The sequence below is a fragment of the Cynoglossus semilaevis genome, chromosome 9 (genome assembly GCF_000523025.1).
Source record: "Cynoglossus semilaevis isolate Cse_v1.0 chromosome 9, Cse_v1.0, whole genome shotgun sequence".
Lineage (NCBI taxonomy): Eukaryota > Metazoa > Chordata > Actinopteri > Pleuronectiformes > Cynoglossidae > Cynoglossus > Cynoglossus semilaevis.
The window spans coordinates 6138841-6156779 of record NC_024315.1 but is presented as its reverse complement, the minus strand read 5'-3'; the positions used below and the strand labels follow the sequence as shown (position 1 = coordinate 6156779).

At 39.8% G+C, this 17939-nt stretch overlaps 3 protein-coding genes and 1 long non-coding RNA gene across 11 annotated transcripts in view; 3 read left to right on the top strand and 1 right to left on the bottom strand.

Moving 5' to 3' along the window:
• pik3r6 (phosphoinositide-3-kinase regulatory subunit 6) overlaps window positions 1-3710 on the top strand; it is an 18438-nt gene extending 14728 nt beyond the window's left edge. For all 6 annotated transcript variants that reach the window (XM_008316772.3, XM_025058405.1, XM_008316769.3 and 3 more), the window contains exons 13-21: window positions 114-213; window positions 566-694; window positions 900-1007; window positions 1148-1250; window positions 1338-1399; window positions 1505-1595; window positions 1701-1762; window positions 1981-2081; window positions 2345-3710. In XM_008316772.3, the coding sequence (XP_008314994.1) occupies window positions 114-213; window positions 566-694; window positions 900-1007; window positions 1148-1250; window positions 1338-1399; window positions 1505-1595; window positions 1701-1762; window positions 1981-2081; window positions 2345-2501 (913 nt within the window). In that variant the 3' untranslated portion in view covers window positions 2502-3710. The remainder of the gene's footprint in view (window positions 1-113; window positions 214-565; window positions 695-899; window positions 1008-1147; window positions 1251-1337; window positions 1400-1504; window positions 1596-1700; window positions 1763-1980; window positions 2082-2344) is intronic.
• A 106-nt stretch (window positions 3711-3816) lies between these two features.
• On the top strand, window positions 3817-11938 carry pik3r6a (phosphoinositide-3-kinase, regulatory subunit 6a). The gene is made up of 6 exons (XM_008316768.3): window positions 3817-4168; window positions 6395-6515; window positions 7987-8060; window positions 8673-8787; window positions 9904-9974; window positions 10167-11938. The coding sequence occupies exons 1-6, from the start codon at window positions 4090-4092 to the stop codon at window positions 10277-10279; spliced, it is 573 nt and encodes a 190-aa protein (XP_008314990.1). The 5' UTR covers window positions 3817-4089; the 3' UTR covers window positions 10280-11938.
• Window positions 11939-13943: 2005 nt separating this feature from the next.
• On the top strand, window positions 13944-17923 carry LOC103383592 (trichohyalin). 3 transcript variants are annotated; one of them, XM_008316786.3, is made up of 7 exons: window positions 13944-14241; window positions 14806-14928; window positions 15354-15495; window positions 15588-15702; window positions 16104-16185; window positions 16582-16767; window positions 17006-17923. In XM_008316786.3, exons 1-7 carry the CDS (start codon window positions 14205-14207, stop codon window positions 17131-17133), a joined length of 813 nt encoding a protein of 270 aa, XP_008315008.1. In that variant the 5' UTR covers window positions 13944-14204; the 3' UTR covers window positions 17134-17923. The 3 variants fall into 3 exon arrangements, with proteins under 3 accessions (XP_008315008.1, XP_024914706.1, XP_024914705.1); XM_025058938.1 differs by lacking the exon at window positions 13944-14241 and adding an exon at window positions 14288-14645 and having other exon boundaries at window positions 15588-15696; XM_025058937.1 differs by lacking the exon at window positions 13944-14241 and adding an exon at window positions 14297-14645.
• Window positions 15634-16687, bottom strand: LOC107989021 (uncharacterized). The gene is made up of 3 exons (XR_001760514.1): window positions 16609-16687; window positions 15984-16112; window positions 15634-15713 (listed from the first exon to the last, which is right to left on the bottom strand). It is a non-coding gene; the product is annotated as an uncharacterized LOC107989021 (long non-coding RNA).
• Window positions 17924-17939: the final 16 nt, after the last annotated feature.

Here is a 17939-nt window from a genome sequence, read left to right as displayed (position 1 = left end):
ATATATACATGGTATATATTGATTCAGTACCCACAGTAGAAGTGTCCAGCCTTTTCTTTGTGGTCAAACTGCTCTGTTTCGTCTTACGTTACAAACGTTTCACACATCTCCAGGAAAAGGGAAGCACGGCGACTGTTCCTCACAATGAAAGTCAACCTGCAGTTTTACTACATCCCTGTTTGCAAGGCTACAGCTCACATATCGTCTGTAAAGGTGAGAAAACTTCCTCCTTTCAACCGGTCACAGCTACGTTGTGAAAGTCAACACATCAGAGGTTTTGAACCTTTGTGGTTTGATTCAGACGACGTAGAAGAAATGAAACTGTTTTATTCATTTTTTTACATTAGGAAATGTACTGTAGCTTATAATAATATATATTTCAGCTATTATTTTATCTTATTATAAAGACATGTATTTTTAATCATGTGATCAAATACTCACTTTTTTTTTTTACGGTTTACGATTGTTGTTTTTGTTCTGAAACGATGACGATCTTTGGTTTAGCACCTTTCCCTCTCGTTCTTGATGTGTTCTTTGTTCTGTTTCATTGTTCCCCATTGTGTAGGTTAACCAGCCTGTGAGTCAGTTGAAGGAAAATCCCTGCACTCTTGGTTCGTACTTGAGCATGGTGGACCCATGGTACAACTGTAACATCAGAGGTTTAGGCTCCATGATCCCCAAACTGGCAAAGATGGTAATAGAGGCCTGAAGAGATCATCATAATTATAACGCTGTTCAAACTGATCGACCACAGTGTTTCCCTCCTCTGCTCATTTTTGTCCATTCTCAAGACTCAACATTTCTTTATTGTCCAATCAATTATACTCATAACATGTTGTCATCTAAGCAAGATGTAGTGGCGGGTCAGGTTGTATTTACATGAGTTCTACTGTCAACAGCAACAAGCCAATCCAGGCAGACCTAAGGAGCCCTTCACCTCTGATGTCATATCTTATTACGTCCGAACTGGCCAGCAGCCTGTCTTCTTCAGCATCTATTTTGTTAAGGTACAGTGAGTTGTCTTTGGTTTCTATGTGTTTTCTCTCATCTTTACGGGAGCTTTAACCTAAAAATAGATCGATAGATAGAACGTTATTAATGTTTAAGGATTGAAACACAGCATCTGTCTTTTGTTTTGTGTCCACAGCTCACATTCCGAGGTAAAATCAAGGATTCAGTGGAGGAGGTGTTCCTCACTCATCTAGAAGTGGAGTTTCCTGAGTTCAAAAAAATCTCAGCATCAGTTCGAGGTGATTGTTTTTTCAATATTCCTACTCTTGTTTTCCTGTAAAACAAACTGTAATTCCTGTACGTAAACATTCATATCGTTTCGGCAGAAAAACCTAGACGAAACGCCGGTGAAACATGTGGAGCCATGATCTCCATGAGTTATAAAAAGGTGACGTCATGCTCTTTTATATGAAGCTGAATGCATTTTCTTTCTTCCAAGATGGTTGGTCATGTATTAGGTGTGAGTGTGAAGGTTTGTTGTTTGTGTTTTCAGGTGACGTTGAGAGGCACGGACATCGACAAAGGCGTCTCCTGCAGAACGTCGGGCGTTCAGATCAATGCCATCCCCACCAGTGAAGCAGAAGGTTCAGTGTAGCCTCACCCAACGACAGACACTTTCAGTCCGGCAACACATTTCCTTTTGAAAGTTTCAAACGCTAACGACATTTTTTTCTTCATCTCTCACGCAGATCTAAACTGTTTGACTGTAACCATGAATGAGCCTCCAACCAAAACTAAGAACAGCCACATGGTAGGTTTGAACAACAGATTAAATTTACTTGGTGCATATTGTTAGAAATCTATAATATATATATATTATTATTATTAAATATATATATATATATTTAATAAAATTAAAAAAACTTGGTGCATATTGTTAGAAATCTATAAAAAATATATATATTTTATTATTATTAAATCTATATATTTAATAAAATAAAAAAAATATTAAACATTTTCAATCGACAGGAATCCAAGATTCGGACAAACAACATCAAAATTGACGCCAAGGAGGGTCGATCTTTCACCGTCACAGTGGACTCACAGAGGACATATGCTGGTGTGCAGTGGTAAGGACGACCGTGACGGAGTTTGTTAATTCACCACAGGTTGTATAAGTGGAACACTACAGTAGGGTTTTGTCGGATGAAGATAACTGCAAATAACTGTCTCCGTTGTTGGAAAGAGAAACAAAAACCTGTGACTTAAATAGTTCCTGGGAAACGTTTTATTTTAGGCATCATCTCTGTTCCTTTATTTAATTCAAAGACATCAAAATTGTTACACAGTTGAACTGTTACCTGCTTTATTTTGGGTCGTTATTCTTTTGTAGCATGGAGATCTCCCCGTGCCTCGACCCCGGCTACTACGTCCAGAAAACCATTCGATCCAAGTTCACCGTCGGGGAGGAGACGAACGCTGGACTGAGCAAATACATGATCAAAGGGCTCCCTCTCCCCATCAACACGTTTGCTGGAATCATAAACTGACACAACGCCGACACTTGAAGCAAAACCACGCTGTGTTTCAATCCCGGGAACGTTGACCAGAGGTCTGAGTTATAGTCCTGAAACCAGATCCAGGACGTGAGCGACGAGTGTGTGAAGAAGCTTCAGGCTGGAAACAACACAGACAGTGGACTCACCTGGATTAACACATACATGAACTTTATCAGCGCCACACAGTGGAGGAGCGGTTAGTTCACTGGTGGTCTTTTTATGGACTGCTGGGATTGGCTCCCAGTCGCCACAAGACTGAGAAAGCTGAAGCTGAAGCTGTAGAAGACGACGGTCGACACTGGTGATCAGTTTTTTTGTCGTCAGAATTTAATCTGCAGATTATTGGCAGCATGTGGAACTGGAAAATGTTGGTATTTCTTTTTTTTTCTTTTCGACACACTACTATTTGCTGCTTACATAAACAAGTACACACACACACAGAGGAGTGTTCATTAACCACAGGGGAATGCAGAGATACAGGCACACCTGCATTTACCAACTACAGCCCTCTGATAGTTGCAGAACTTGTGCGATCAAAGCTCTTTTTTTTTTTGCTCACAAAATGCAAAAGAACAAAAAGTCATTTCCTGTTGCTGTGGCTCGTAGATAGTAAAAGTAGAAGTATATTTATCATCTTCAAACTTAGTGACGGGAACAACAGAAGACCACAACGTCTGTAGAGGTGAGAACAACGTGCAAGAAGTCCTGCCCAGACACCACGTGTCTTCAGCTCTGTGGACAATACTGTCGTAGACCAAGAGCGTAGGTCGGCGATATTTGAAAGTGAAACTTGTCAGTAAACGTCTCGGATGTTTTTTTTTCCATCATTTTTGATCTGTTTCTACCCGAACAGCCAGACTCTTTACACATTCTCGTGGTTACAGACCTGAATGTACAAGGAGTTACTGTCTCAAAGGTTCGTCTTTAAGGCGCCGCAGTCTTACTGTATTGGTGAATTGTTGTTAGTTATTCAAGTAAAATATAAAGGTATATTTGCTGTCATATGGTTTGAAAAAAAAATCACATTGACTGTGATTGTTTGGCAGTTACTTCGGCTGTGCCTCCACAGCCCACGTCTGTCTATTCTACAGCAGGAGAGTGAAATCATGAGTTTTGCACAGTTTCATACCATGGACATTGAATCTTTTTTGTAAATATAAGATTTAATTGTGTAATAAAATGTTTGTTTTGGGAAAAAAAGTGTTTTGTTTTTTTTTTTAGATGCAGATTTGTCCTGACGAGCTGCAATGAGTTAGCTCTTCCTTTTGGTGACTTCACCTGCTGGCCACCAGATGGCACTAGTCTGCTTTCCTTTTACCCACGGCACACTGACACCTGCCTGAGCTGGAGTAAGAGAATGCTGCTGCTGCTGCTGCTGCTGCTGGTGTAGATGGTGTTGGTGGCGGTGGGGGTATCTCCATCTCTCTGCCTCTGCAGGTTGGTGACTGACTGGTGATGACTCAGTGAACGGCATCAACAAACAGACGCCGAGACCCTCCCTGAGGCTCCAGTTTCCCCGCCATCTGCATCTGTAGGAGAGGAAGTGGAGACAGAGAGAGCTGCCTCTGCTGCCGGACCGATGGAGAAGAAGCGAGGATCTTCTCATCAGTATGGTTCACTGGAGCGCACTGAATGGAGCAAAGACACCGGCGAACCAGGTGAGCCACCAACACTGCAGTGGTTTGATGTGGGGTTTGTTTTTTTTTTATCTTATTTCTATATTTGTTCCTTTGCTGTGGGTGAGCCTGGTGAAGTTAATTGTCTGTCAGTAAAATAATACCCAGCAGGTTAACCTTCTGTTGGTTTGAGCATCATTATCCACTACATTAATACGCTACACAGTTAGGCTTTAACAACTGTCTCTATCAGCAGCAGATATTCAACTGCGTGATCTTCTCTTGGTTGAACAGGTTTGGTTTTATTTTATTATTTTATTTTGAAGTTTCTCAAACACAAATAGCCAGAAAAATGGGTTTCTGTTTCTTTATGCAGTAAAGACACGGAATCTAAATGGAATCTAATCCACAGGTGTTTATTTTTTATTTATTTTTTCTTGTGTGTGAGTGTGTGTGTTGACAGAGTGTGCGTGTGTGTGTTGATGCTCCTTGAGTTGATGGATAAGAATCGATGAGTGTTAACACTAACAGCTGTTTCATTTATTTAATGAAGTGCTTCCATCACAGCATCACTTCTCATCACGGTGATGTTGATCCTTTGACTTACCCATAATGCCTTTGCTTAACCATTTAATGACCACTTCATGTATTTACAGTTGATAAAACGGTGTCTAACTCCTGACCCACCGAGCTACAGTGAACCACATATGTTTGAATTTTTCATATATTTTTCACTGAACATTGAAATTACAAAACAAAAACAATGCTCTCTCTCTCACTCTCTCTCTCTCTTTTTTTGGGAGGGGTGGGGGGTAGTTTGTGTGCTTCAAAATACCACAGCTCTACTGAAGTTAGGATTAGAACCAGCAACCTAAAATAACAGTAATATTAATAATAGCATAGCAATCAACATATACTGTAAAAATAATAGTATTTGTATTAATGAACGTTCATCCGTTGATCAACAGTTTTCTCCTCCTCTGTTCTTGGCTGAAAACTGTGGAAATATGAAGTCCATTAACCGTCGACGTGAATCTTAAAAAGTCCTAAAAAGTCCTCCTCCTTTTTCATTGAAGTCTTTGCTTCTTCCCTCCTCTTTTTTCCTCACTTTCCTCTAGCTGTCCATTTCTCCTCACCCTCCATCCTCCCCTCTTAAACCCTAACCTCCTGGAGTCTCATCCGGCTGCTCTTCCTGTCAGTGCACTGCCCCAGCTCATTAGGCTGGAGCACAGCGTGCCACTGGAAGAGTTGAAGCAAAGCCAGTAAATTGAGCTCATTATGTAATTCACATCTCAGAGGGGACAGAAAAAAAAGGGAATGGTGTAGCAGAGATGTGAAGTAAAATAAGGAGAGGGGAGTAAAAAGAAACCCAAACCAGACGGTGAGAATGGACAATGTGTAAAAGAGCGAACATTTTCCAGAGATGAGTCATAACTGCTGAGTGGCAGAATAACCTGTCCCAGAGAGTCTCTGCTGCAGCACGCTGTTAGCAGCAGTGTACGATGACGCCCTGCAAAACCATGCCATCATGTACGGGTGTTTTCATTCAATAGCTGCGCCCAGCTCTTATGCAAAACCAAGTTTCTGTGTGTGTGTGCGTGCACACCAACAGCAGCAACACGTGCTCATTAGAGCAGAGGTTGGCAAACATGTCTGGCCTTTCACTGCCTTTTATTTCCCAGATGGGTTGATGGACCTGCAATTACCCAGACCTTCGAATAAAGAAAAAAAAGGCAACGTGATTTCTTATAAATATTATAAATCAGATTACATAATTTTTACGGCATGCACTTATTTATTAATTAAAATGTCATCTTTTTATTTCAAATTTTACAAAGGACATATTTCTTTACACGACCTTATTGTGTGGAAAAATCCCATAAAAAAAAAAAACCCACTCCGACGGCCATCGCGTTTTATCTCGCACACCCCCTAGTGGCAGCTCGTGCACACATCTTGGGAAATCCCGCATCTGAGTATTAGGTTCAGACACTCTGAAATGACCATAGATGTGAAAGTGTGTGTGTGGATGGTTCTTTGTTCATTTGGTTGAACAAAGGTTTGGTTCATTATCTACATTATTGTTTCCCAAAGACTGGGTCGCAGCCCTCAGGTGGGTCGCAAGAGATGTCTCACATCATGTTTCCCAGGAGTTTACGAATAATGTCTATTGTCTATTAAAGTTTGGGAAACACTGATCTAGATAGAGAGAGTTCATTGACCTTCATGTTGGCCAGGGGTCACACCTCCTCTCTTCTTCTCCTCTAGAGGAGGACGTGGTTTCCATGGCAGACTCCACCATCACTGTGGACGACATCGAGGGGGAACTCCTGAAGATCGAGAGGATCAGAGATGTCCTGGTTCGGAGGGAGTCAGAGCTCAGATATATGTGAGTGGTCCACACCTGAGCAGTGGCCAGAGAGATATAGTTATTATTTGATTTTGTGGATTATTTTATTTTATTTTTAGCTTGCTTGCTAACAGCAAAACAATAAAAACATCACCGGCCTCTTTAACTCTCGATCGGCAGCGGTGGTTTGTAGGCTAATGTGAACAATGTCAACCTAAGATCAGATGATGCTTCAGCTAACTCTGTGACCTGTCTGCGAATATTAACATGGAGTGGTTTTTCCATGGTTACAGGTAAAACTGTGACAATTCAGTTTAAAAACAAACAAAAGAAACAAAAACAATGCAGCCTCATTGAACCTAAAATATGTGTAATAATAAATGTATGTATAATTTCAGGAGAATATTTTTGCAATAATCTTAATTCAATGGTTTTTTTTAAACTAACTATAGTTTTCTGTCAAACCCACATTATTCTTTAAACTAGTCATGGGAAAACTAAGGCCCGAGGGCCAGATGTGGCCCATTTAGCTTTGTAATATAATTGGTTTGTATTGTGGTTATGTTTTTGCTTTTTCTCTGCAATTCCCACAATTTCCCTATAGATGGCATGGAGAAGGCTAAAAGCATTTTAGCCTTTGTACAATACATGACTTTTACATGTAATTTCTCTTAGTTCACACCAACGCTCCATCTATCTGCTCCGAGACCCGAGTGTTGGCAGAGGAGAATGCAGCGCAGACCCTCATCTTACCCCAGCCTATTATCCCCCCCCCCATTAAAATTTGAACATCTTTACCTTTGCTCAGGCAGGTTGACACACAGATATTTATTCATCTAGTTCTCTGGAAGGTTGCGCAGTAACACGGCTAAGGTGGCAGTAAGAATGTAGGAGGGGCAGTTGTGTTGTGGTAAGAAATGAGAGAAGAGAATATAAATACAGCAGCTCATTTGTATTCCAAACCTCATGGACAGGTCTCAGGGTGAGGACATGATCGTGAGGTCTTGGGAGGACATCTTCCATGACAACAGACAAGGCAGAGCGTCAAAGAGATTTGTTCATGCGACGGTGATGAATGTGTGCAGTGGACATTTATCATTCAGAGCCCGTTTCTAACATGGATCTGTGTTAAACAGCTTCTGCCGAAGTGGTGCTGGTTTTTCATCCCATCTCGGTGTCGGTAATGATCTGGTTTCTTGAAGGGTCATTGAAAGAGGGGAGTCAGACACTCAGACACTCAGAGTGAAAGCTCTGGTAGTGTGTGTGTGTGTGACCCACTGGGTTTTCAACTTTGAATGATGGTGTCTCCTCCTGAGGGAAATACAAGGTTTTTCTGTGTGGAACTCAAAAAAAGCCAGGCATAGTCAAACTTCTGGATGACGGGCCAAATTAGGTTCAAAATTTGACTGGAGGGCTGATAAGTATATACATATATACATTAACGTACGTTTATATTTTTATATATATTTTATTTATGTTTATGTGTATGTATTTGTGTTCTGCCCTGCAGGATGGATGACATTCAGCTGTGCAAAGAAATAACTCGCCTGAAGAAGGAGCTGCAAAAATTAGTGTCCATACCAGGTAGAAATGATACAAATGATTACTTACTTGGTACATCTTCAATTTTCAATTTAGTTTTTCTCGCAAATGGTCATGGTTATTTTTTTTTTTTTACTTTTGTGTTGCTTTTAATTATTTGATAGACAAGATTAAGTTTCATGAAAGAGACATTTTTAAAAAACTCATCTACCGTCCCTGACCTGTTTCTTTCTGATCTTCATTTTAGAAAAGCTTCTTTCACAAAGATATGTACTGAAAAACACAGCCAAAGGTACCAGGTGTCATCTGCATACATACATATATATATACAGTATATACATATATATAAATACATTGATATTTGTCACACACATATGTGTTATTTATGTGAAAGTGGTAAAAGAGTCAGGTTCTTTATGTATGTAGATGACACTGTTTTTTGTATATCTGATAAATATATATGTATATACACCAAAAGTAATCGTTTTAAAATAAAGCTCTGTGGGGTGACTGTTCATTCTCGTCCAATTCTACATCCTTTGATATATTCTTATATATTCAGTCTTCTACCATTTGTTTGTCTGGTTCACTGCTAAGCGGGCGATTTGGGACAAACAATGGATATCCAGATGGTTTTTCTTCTTTGTGCTGCAGATAATGACAAGTCTAATGAGGACCGGCAGAAGGAAGAAGAACTGCTGCAGCAAATCCAGAAGCTGGTGGAGACAAGAGATTACCTCGTAGATGATGTGGAGTTTGAAAGACTCAGGTTTCGCCCCCGTTTCTTCTCAGTAAACAGTAGCTGTTCACGACATGATCAGGATCAGTAGAGTGTCACGTATTGTTTTCTAATCCTGTGTGAATCTGTCTTATATTATTAATATCATTCTTTTGCATATTGTCACAAGGGGGCCCTGCTGTGCCCTGTCGAATCCCTGTAATGTTTCCTAATTTTCAGTGCGACTGCGACTAGAGGAATACACACTTAAAAGAATAATTTCAATTAAAGATGCAACAGCATGAATGAGCGAGCACTAGATAAAAAGCTGCCACGGGTTGGAAAAAAAAAAAAGATAAAACAATTTGCATCTCCTTGATGTTCACTGCTGTCCTCGCAGCTAGGGAGGATCAAAAACTCCAAACCTTATTTCACATCCTCCTTCCATCACATCCATTCTGATGTGACAGGAACACAGAGAAATGCTGGGACAAACACCAATGTATTTTTGTATCTAATTCTAATTCATTGTTGACTGTAAGTTGTTTCCAAACCAACATCGATCCGTTTGAAGATTTTCACTTACAGCTGAAGGTGACCCGATGGAGGAGTCTTTAAATGTAGGAAGATTGATTTAGGCTGAGAGTAGGAAGATACAAATAAAAACAAAAAATGACAGAACTCAAGGTCATTAAACTGAAAAGTGTTCTCACCGCTAGAATACAATATATGTGTGTGTTTAAGATACTCTTTTATACAGCTGTTGAAGAAGATCTTTCTCTGTGTCTTTCTTCAATTCCTGCCAGTATATCAGAGTTGTGTTCAACTAAACAGGCCAAAGTTCCAGACTGATTAAGTTCATTCTGAGCAAATTGAAACTAGAAGATTGTTACATTTCAGATTTTAAAAATTCAAAATATGGGCTCAGGCTCCAAAATGTTTGTTTTTGAAGTGATTCATTTGTTGTGGACCATTTTTTTAACATTACAAAAACCTGGTGTTTGACAGTGGTTCGTAACTTTACAGTCAGAGAAACATAAAAACACAAGTTCATTTTGGGATTTTTTTTTTACCAATATCTAACCCATCTTCTACAGTTAGTACCAAATAAACTTTAATAAACGTCAATTGACGTCTTGTGAACACCATATTTCCTTATTTCTACAGGGAGAAAGAAGAAGATAAAGAAATGGCAGATTTTCTCAAGACCAAAACTCCAAGAAAAACTGTGAAGACAGGTACACGACTTTCACCCTATCAAATGAGAATACATGAATGCATTTTATTTCTGCTTTTATTTTTATTGTTTCATAATCCCCCCATGTTAGGACCTTGGTCAAATGTCAGGTCAACGTTGTTAGATTACACACTTATCCTTTCCCTCCTCCACTCTACTACAATAAAAACACAACATATTTTCATGTGTCCAGGTGTGTCCAGCAGACAGGTGCCGTCCAGGGCTCAACAGTCCTCCTCCCCCTTCACCAAGACTGGCCTGACTCTGCTGAAGGAGTGCTGCGGCTTCACCTGCTCCGTCATGTAGACTCTAACGCAGCCTCGTAACAGGCTTTCTTTCTTTCTTTCTTTCTTTCTTGCTTTCTTTCTTTCCTTAATATTATACATATTTAAAAGTTTCAGCCTTTCACTGATTTGCTCGGCTCCAAACAACAGACGAAGGGTGAAAACTGGAGAATTTATTTTTAAATACCAAGACAACAGCACAGTTCACCTCATTAGTTCCGTCTCTCCTGCGAGCTTTTCTTATCTCACACCTGCTGTCATGTTCAGTGCCTGAACCTCCGCCACTGTTTTTACTGTTGCTTTTAGTAATTCTTCTTCTCATTTTTGTAGTGACTGTCACTGATCACTGAGTCTTTAACCACACACCTACAGCCAGGTATTTATAGACCTTTAAAGAACAGAATGATCATAGCAGTCATCTCTGGTTCATTAGTGTCTGCCACCAGGATTGAGATAGTCAGAGATGACACTAAACTGCAGCAGCCTCAGTAGTGGCCACGCCTCTTCATGTCTTTGACACACACACAGAAAAAAGGATGTATTTACCTGACGGAACAGATGTCGTGGCGTCTCTTGTGAAAACACACCGACTGATATATAATAAACATGAGGAAACCAAGGTGTGTGTTTGTAGCTATAGATTAGCTTCTCATGAATAATTCAATTCCCTTGCATTCATTTCCTCCTCTGTGGTGGTCCATACACACGTTTCTGCACAAGATATGGATCAACGCACCAACAACAACTACAGACACGGTTATATATTCTGTTGTCATGACAGTCAGCATCACGAAGCACATTTTACAGAGTCCTGAAGCTGAACTTTTTTATTCCCATCATTTATATATGTATATATACATAAATATATGTATATATATATATATACACATATGAGTATATATATACATATATTTATATACATATATGTATATATATGCATATATGTATATACAGTATATATAAATATATATACATATATATTTATATACACATATATATGTAATTGTCTTTTTACCTACTCCTACCATATGTGCATTAACTCCATTAATTTCCAACTAATGATGTAAAATTGTGACATGGATGCTGATCATTTTTCTGAGGGTGTCTCAGCGCAGCCAAGACACAGGGCACAAGGATGCGCTGGCTACTCAAACCATGGAGCCGAACTCTGTGTTGCCAAGAAGAATAGTCGCCATGGCAACCGTATATAACCCTTATTTACAATGTGGAGGTTCAGGTGGATAGAAAAAAATATATAGCATGATGGGAGTCGTATCACGTCATGGTTTTATTTAACAAGGGATAGAGAGAAAATATAAATAAAAAATATAAATAAATAAAGGTTGTTTGTATTCTGAAGAGATGCTGATGCTGCATTTTGACAAGTCATCAAATATGTCTAACAACACGTGCATTTCAGAATGGTTTGTCAAAATATTTTATTTACTGACACCACATATTTTGCTCCAGGTGATAGTACACTGTTGCGTAGGAAAGAAATACTTGTAGCTATAAATATATTTATTTCATACATGTAGAACCAGGAACTATCAGGCTACACATAGAATATAATGCAGGCTTACCAAACTTGTGTGGAAGAATATATGTTATCATTAAAAAAATTGTTTCCAAATGTAAAAGGGACGGAAAAAAAGGTAAAATACAATAAAGTTTAACACAACGTATCTGTTCATGCCTGTTGGTTATAGAATAATTTAGGAGGTTGAATCAGTTATTCAGCAGCGTCAACACTGACGTACGTCACAGGTCTTATCTCCCTCAGAACCATATCTAATGTTTTTCATCACAGTAAACCTCTTCAAAAAAAAGGTACCAAATCATTTCATGCTTAAATACTGTTTACAACTGTTACTAAGACAAAGTAGAGCAGAATGTGTTTGACAATTATTATAGAAAACCAAACTAGACCAGACTCTGAGCACATCAGCAGCAGCGGGGGAGAAATCTCCAACAGGTCCAGACTCGGTGTTCAGAAATCTGCTCCAGCAAAGAGAGAAAGAGAAAAGAGGGGAGACAGCAGAGGGGAGAGAAAACAGGGACAAAGGGAGAGGAGGGGGGGGGGTGGCAGGAGTAGATAAACAGACCCACAGTCAGACAGAACTGTCAGAGAAGCTGTAAAAATGCAAACAACACAAATGAAAAAACAACTTCATCAGCGGCTTCAGAGGTTCAGAAGAAGAACAAACAAAACAAAAGAAATAACGACATCATTAATAATTACAGGAGGGTCAGATCTGGACCAGAAGCCAGAAGAATGGAAGACATTGAGAGAGCAATAGCACCAACTAGTGGTAAAAGTTAGAAAAAAAAGGTTATGAGAAAACAATGAATAATTTGAATCTGTTTAAAGATTGAGGGATGAGATGGGAGTTCCCCCAGCAGTCTAGGCCTACAGCAGCATGGCTTGAAGATAACACACTTACATAGTGTAAAAACTCAAACTGTTTCTGTACTGATTTATACTGTGATCTGGATTTTCTTCACATTTAAAGTAAAAACATCTGGTCGCGCGCTGCAGCAGGAGTGTGTGTGTGCACTGTGATTCCTGATCGTGTGTGAAGTCAAACTAAGGAAGGAAGAAAGTGGCTGTGGGTGGAAAGAGAGTTAGGGAGGTCTAATCTTCAGTGTGACTCATTCTCTGTGAGAACACGAGGGCAGCGCTCACTGAACACCTTGTGAAAAGGGCAGGTCTGTCATCCAGACTCCAGAATCCTCCACATCTGAACATCTGTCTGTACGGGACTGTGTTTGTGTTTGTGTATGTGTGTGTGTGTGTGTGTGTGAGGATTGAAGGACACATTAACGCTATTTTTACCAGTGCTTGTTAACATTACCATGAAACGTGAGGGTGATAACAAGGGCAACAGTTGCCGTCACTGCCCCGTTACTATGGTTACTCTTTAACTGTAAAACCTCACGTCTGCATTTAAGTTCATCTTCTGTTACGTGGCATCTAAAACTGCTTTTAAAAATGAGCTTTTTTGAAGACAGTGGGGAGGTGAACAAACTGCTAGTAACAGCAGTGAATCGTCTTCTTCGGTTCCTCTGAAAGACTGTCTGTCCTGATGTTCTCACTGGAAAAATTCTTTGATCACTTCTGCAGAGAACTGTGAGCGTCCTGGATAATTAGCGGTGCTCTGACAGGTTAGCTCTGAGGATGGCAGGAGCGGCTGTGTCGGCAGCTGCAGTTGCCTTGATTGCCATTCTTTCATGTGCACAATTTACACTGTATAATCACAGTTATTGTATGTTGAGAGACGGTCTCTGCAGTGGACTCTTGTGGACTTTGAGATAACACACTGGCGGTGGGTTCAAGAGGGGCCGATCCTGTGGGCCACATGTTGTTACAGCATGGCCACTTGTTAGGCCCTTAGTTATGGGTTCTGACTCTGTCAACTGTTTTATCTTGTGGAAAGAATCACTTGTTTTTTATGAAGACATTTGTCTTCGTTATACATTGGAGACATTTTTGTAAACCACGTTAAACTGATTTTGTCCCTTTTTTTTTTAGGTAGACAATAGTTTAACGCCCACATTACAGGTGATACGTACACATTAGTTCCTGGATAACTGACGTCCTGTGATTTACGAGGGTCCTCAGTTTTAACTTTAAATCCAAATTTAAATCGCACATAAATACGTTTAAACAAAATGTTTGTGTGTTTACTTCAACATTTTACGACATTATTCCTACATTTTGGAAACGCACTCAACCTCGTCGCAGGTCCTCAATTTTATATCAAACCTCTGGCGCCATCCCGTGGCTAACATTTGTTAGTACACCTCAGACAGTGGCGACGTACTACAGTATCCCTCTGAATTGATTCCCCGCCAAGTAGAGTTACACGTCAGACGTGAACCTGTACTTGTGAGTCGACGTGTACGCGGCGCGTCAGCCGGTTCCCGGATGCACAACAGACAAAAACATGGAACGGGTAGTGGTGGAGGTGCCGATCGGCAACGGTGAGATGCAGGGCAGCGCACTTCACACACTTGTATCAATGTCTCCTGTAAATGAAATCCATTCGCTCCTTCTCAGGAGTCCAGCTAGAAGGCCTCCTCCGGCTTCACGTCCTCCTATGACGCATATGTCTCAGTTCCGACCGCAGTGGTCTGTGTATGGCTGCCGGGACGTTACTGGTTGTTTGTCACGTTTCCTGTACGGCACTATGCTGGTTGCTGCAGGGTGTACTTGTGCTCAGTGAAGGGCAGGAGTAATGATGAGAGCGGTGACAGAATGTTATTTAAAATATAAAATTGTAAAACTTAAAAAAGAAGAAATATTAATGTTTTCTTTAAAAATATGAGGACTTGGTGCTGTTGGTTAGCTTCAGATGTAGTGATGGATGGACGCAGTCAGAGAGGAGGTGAGGACAGTGGAGGATTGTGTTAAAGGAAACAATGACAAGGGGAAGAGAGACAGCTTTCTTTCCAGTTGTATATTATATGTATTTCTCTTATTTCAGGATGGGTTTGTTATTCCAATGACAATAATTTGAATCTAAAAACTTCCTTCTTCCTCAAAAGGCTATTCTCTCTCCGGGCCGTCACCAAACCAACGGAAGAGACAAGTTCGCTTTTCAGCAAGGCACGACATCATCCTTCTGCGAGAGGTCATCGCCCAGAACCCATTTGCCAACAAAGAGCCAGGTTAGTTTTATTTTTATTATTATTATTTTTATTATTTTTAAATAATAATCAAACTAAAACATCTTGGTCAAACAGGATTTTCACACTTTTTCATCGCCTTACAATTTGTGTCAGAGGTAATTTTGGAAGGTAACTATTCATTTAGCTGTAAAGAATGGTTTAAACTTTTATGACTAATGGTTTTGCAGAAACCATTTAAGATTTTTACAATTTCCATTAATTTTATAGATAAAGAATGAGTTTTCTTATCAAAAATAAATAGTCAGATATAGAAATAATTTCAAGTTTCAGTCCTAACCATCAGATATAGAAATAATTTCAAGTTTCAAGTGTCCTAACCTTCGTCTCTCTGGCCACCACTTGTCTAGTTCACCTCTGTTCATAATGGCCGACATGTGAACGTCACACACAGTGTTGTATTTCAGGGAGGGTCTGGGCTCGTGTGGGGGAAATTATCACAGCTGCCCTGCAGGATGAGAACTTTGAGGTGGACGCCAGGAGGTGTCGGGAGAGAACCATGCTGCTGCTGGACTACTACAAGAAACAAGACTTTTCCAGCCTGCGAAGGTCGGTACGGACAAGGCTAGGTCTGGGGGACGCTGAAGTAAACATGTTGGGGTGTTGATCCAGTACGTGTTCTTGTTTCCGGATGTTTCCAGGTTTGGAACAGAGAGGTTGTATGCCCAGAAGGAGGATCTGCTCCACGAGGTTTTAGAGCTGGAGGCTGAGAAGGGGCTGCTGGTCAGCAGTGAAGGCTCCAAATATCAGGTGGACGTGAGTGTTTCCTGTAACAGAGAAAAGAGATTTCCATGACTACTATGAGTGGTGGGACTGTCATCATATAGATTTTTCAATTCCTAAATTTGAAAAACTGTCACTAGAATACCAGGATAAATGTTGAGTGCAAGGCAAATGGACTTTCAGATGTTATCACAGACCTTTTAGAGTAAACTGAATTTTACCCACAGTAGTTCAACCCACCTTTGCGGACAGGATATACGTACATACAGAGACAATTTTAGCAGTTTATAATGATATGGCACAGTTCAACAAACCTAGATTCACACTGATCTACAATTTTCACCAATTCCTTCTACAGTGTCTACTGCTACAGCATAGTGTGGAGTCTGTTATTCCGTGGTTGAAGAAATATTTTTGTCCTCTTTTCTGACCAGGAAGACGAGCTAAGGAAGAGAGCGATGGAAGAATTACTACCAGAACAAGACAAACCCAACATCACTATCACACACACAGCAGGTAAAAAAACACTGAACCACTAAGTTGTAAAGTTGTGTCCTAAAATCGTTAAATTTAAGTCAAAATGTTTTGACACAATGTTAAAGGTATAATGCATATTAGTACTAGAGTACAAATTTTCCACTGAAGACAAATCGATATTGTCCAATTTCTGATTCCGATATCGACCGATACCGATATAGGCCTAGTAAAGCACCAGCATTCTGCATATAATCCCCTGATTATTAATATAGATTAATGACATGAGCTGCAATGCTGCCATCTGATGACTTTCACCTGAATATACAGTCATTTTTCCCCAAAACTATTTTTGGGGCACACATCTTTTGGCGAAACCCAGGCAATGTGTTATCGGGTTTTCATTATCGGAGAAAAAATCAATAACGATTCTTACAGAACCAGAGGAGGATCATGAGGAAATACCTGAGTTGTCGGCCGCACCAACAGCCAAACGGCCGTGCCAGTGCTGCTGCCAGACGTACTCAGAAATCCTCAGCTTTCTGGAGAAGCGTTCAGAGGCAGAGCAACGATTGCGGGAGGAGGAACTGGCCCTTCGCCGAGAGGAACTAGAAATTCAGAGGAGTAGGTTTTTTTATCGTTAGGCTGTAAAACTAGCAACAATAGCACTATCAATTTTGGTAAATTTGGTGATTTCTGTCCATATTTGAATGAGAATTCAATTTAGTAACAGAAAAAAACACTACACACATCACATGCTGTGAAGTATATTTATAAAGAACATATTCTGCAATGAAACAAACAGCTGCACATGTAGTTCTTTGATTGTGGCACAGGTCAGTAATCTCTGTTCCTTTTTCAGGTAAAATCAGTTTGGAGAGGGAGCGTCTGGAAGCAGACAGAAAAGACAGGGAATGTAGATTTGAACTGGAAAGCCAAGAGAGGCAGGTCATCTTGGACCTGTTGAAAGAGAAGGTGTTGAAAAATTGAGAGACAAAACCTGCTGATATTTAGTGCAATTATTATTATTTTTCTAAAACAAAAACCACCCCATTAATTTACACATCTGTACAGCTGACTGTTGAAAATGGAAAAGAAACAAGGAAGTGAAAAACCTAATGAAATGTCAAAACACTAATGGCTGACAGTATTATTGAGGGTCAAGATAATCACAGTATTTTATCATGTACTTTTACTCATGTAAATAAAAAACCATAAAAGCAGGATCACAACATAATATGTCAATTTTTGTATGTGGTTACACTATAGTTTAGAATGAATAACTTCTGTTCACTTTGGATTCCCAGAGATGAACAATACTGAGCAATAATCTTCTTCTCTGCATTATCTCACTGCACCACAAGGCGGCGCGGTGAGCTATGGCTTACTGCCTGGTTAACCACGTGAAAGAAAAGGTAAATGTTGATAAGTAATAATGAGTAATAATAATAATAGAAATCATAATTATGTGTAGTATGTTCACCTTTCCTGTGTATATTGTTTAAGTTGATGTGTGCCCTGTGTTCTGAAAGCTTTGCTGGATTTTTACGGATTGTGGATGGTATTTAGAATGACACCGTGGAATCGTTATATTCGTAAAATATTGTAGCTCACTGTTATGATTCTCTGTGTTGTTGTTTTGTTGTATTTTGACACACGTGACCAAGGACCTAACTAGTACAAGATGAATTAGTCACTTACTGTTTATCATAATTGCACTGTCTACTAAACTTTACTGTTTCCAACTAAATAAAGGAATAAACAACTACAGAAAAAGGAAGGAAAGATTCAAAGAG

Excerpts from the sequence above, each read along its gene's own strand:
- pik3r6a (XM_008316768.3), top strand. The coding sequence starts at position 4,090 with ATGGAGAAGAAGCGAGGATCTTCTCATCAGTATGGTTCACTGGAGCGC. Across the intron at positions 4,169-6,394 it reads CAAAGACACCGGCGAACCAG|AGGAGGACGTGGTTTCCATG; the intron begins GTGAGCCACCAA and ends CTTCTCCTCTAG. Across the intron at positions 8,788-9,903 it reads GTGGAGTTTGAAAGACTCAG|GGAGAAAGAAGAAGATAAAG; the intron begins GTTTCGCCCCCG and ends TTATTTCTACAG.
- LOC103383592 (XM_025058937.1), top strand. The coding sequence starts at position 14,582 with ATGAGGACTTGGTGCTGTTGGTTAGCTTCAGATGTAGTGATGGATGGA. Across the intron at positions 14,929-15,353 it reads ATTTGCCAACAAAGAGCCAG|GGAGGGTCTGGGCTCGTGTG; the intron begins GTTAGTTTTATT and ends GTTGTATTTCAG. Across the intron at positions 15,496-15,587 it reads GACTTTTCCAGCCTGCGAAG|GTTTGGAACAGAGAGGTTGT; the intron begins GTCGGTACGGAC and ends GGATGTTTCCAG.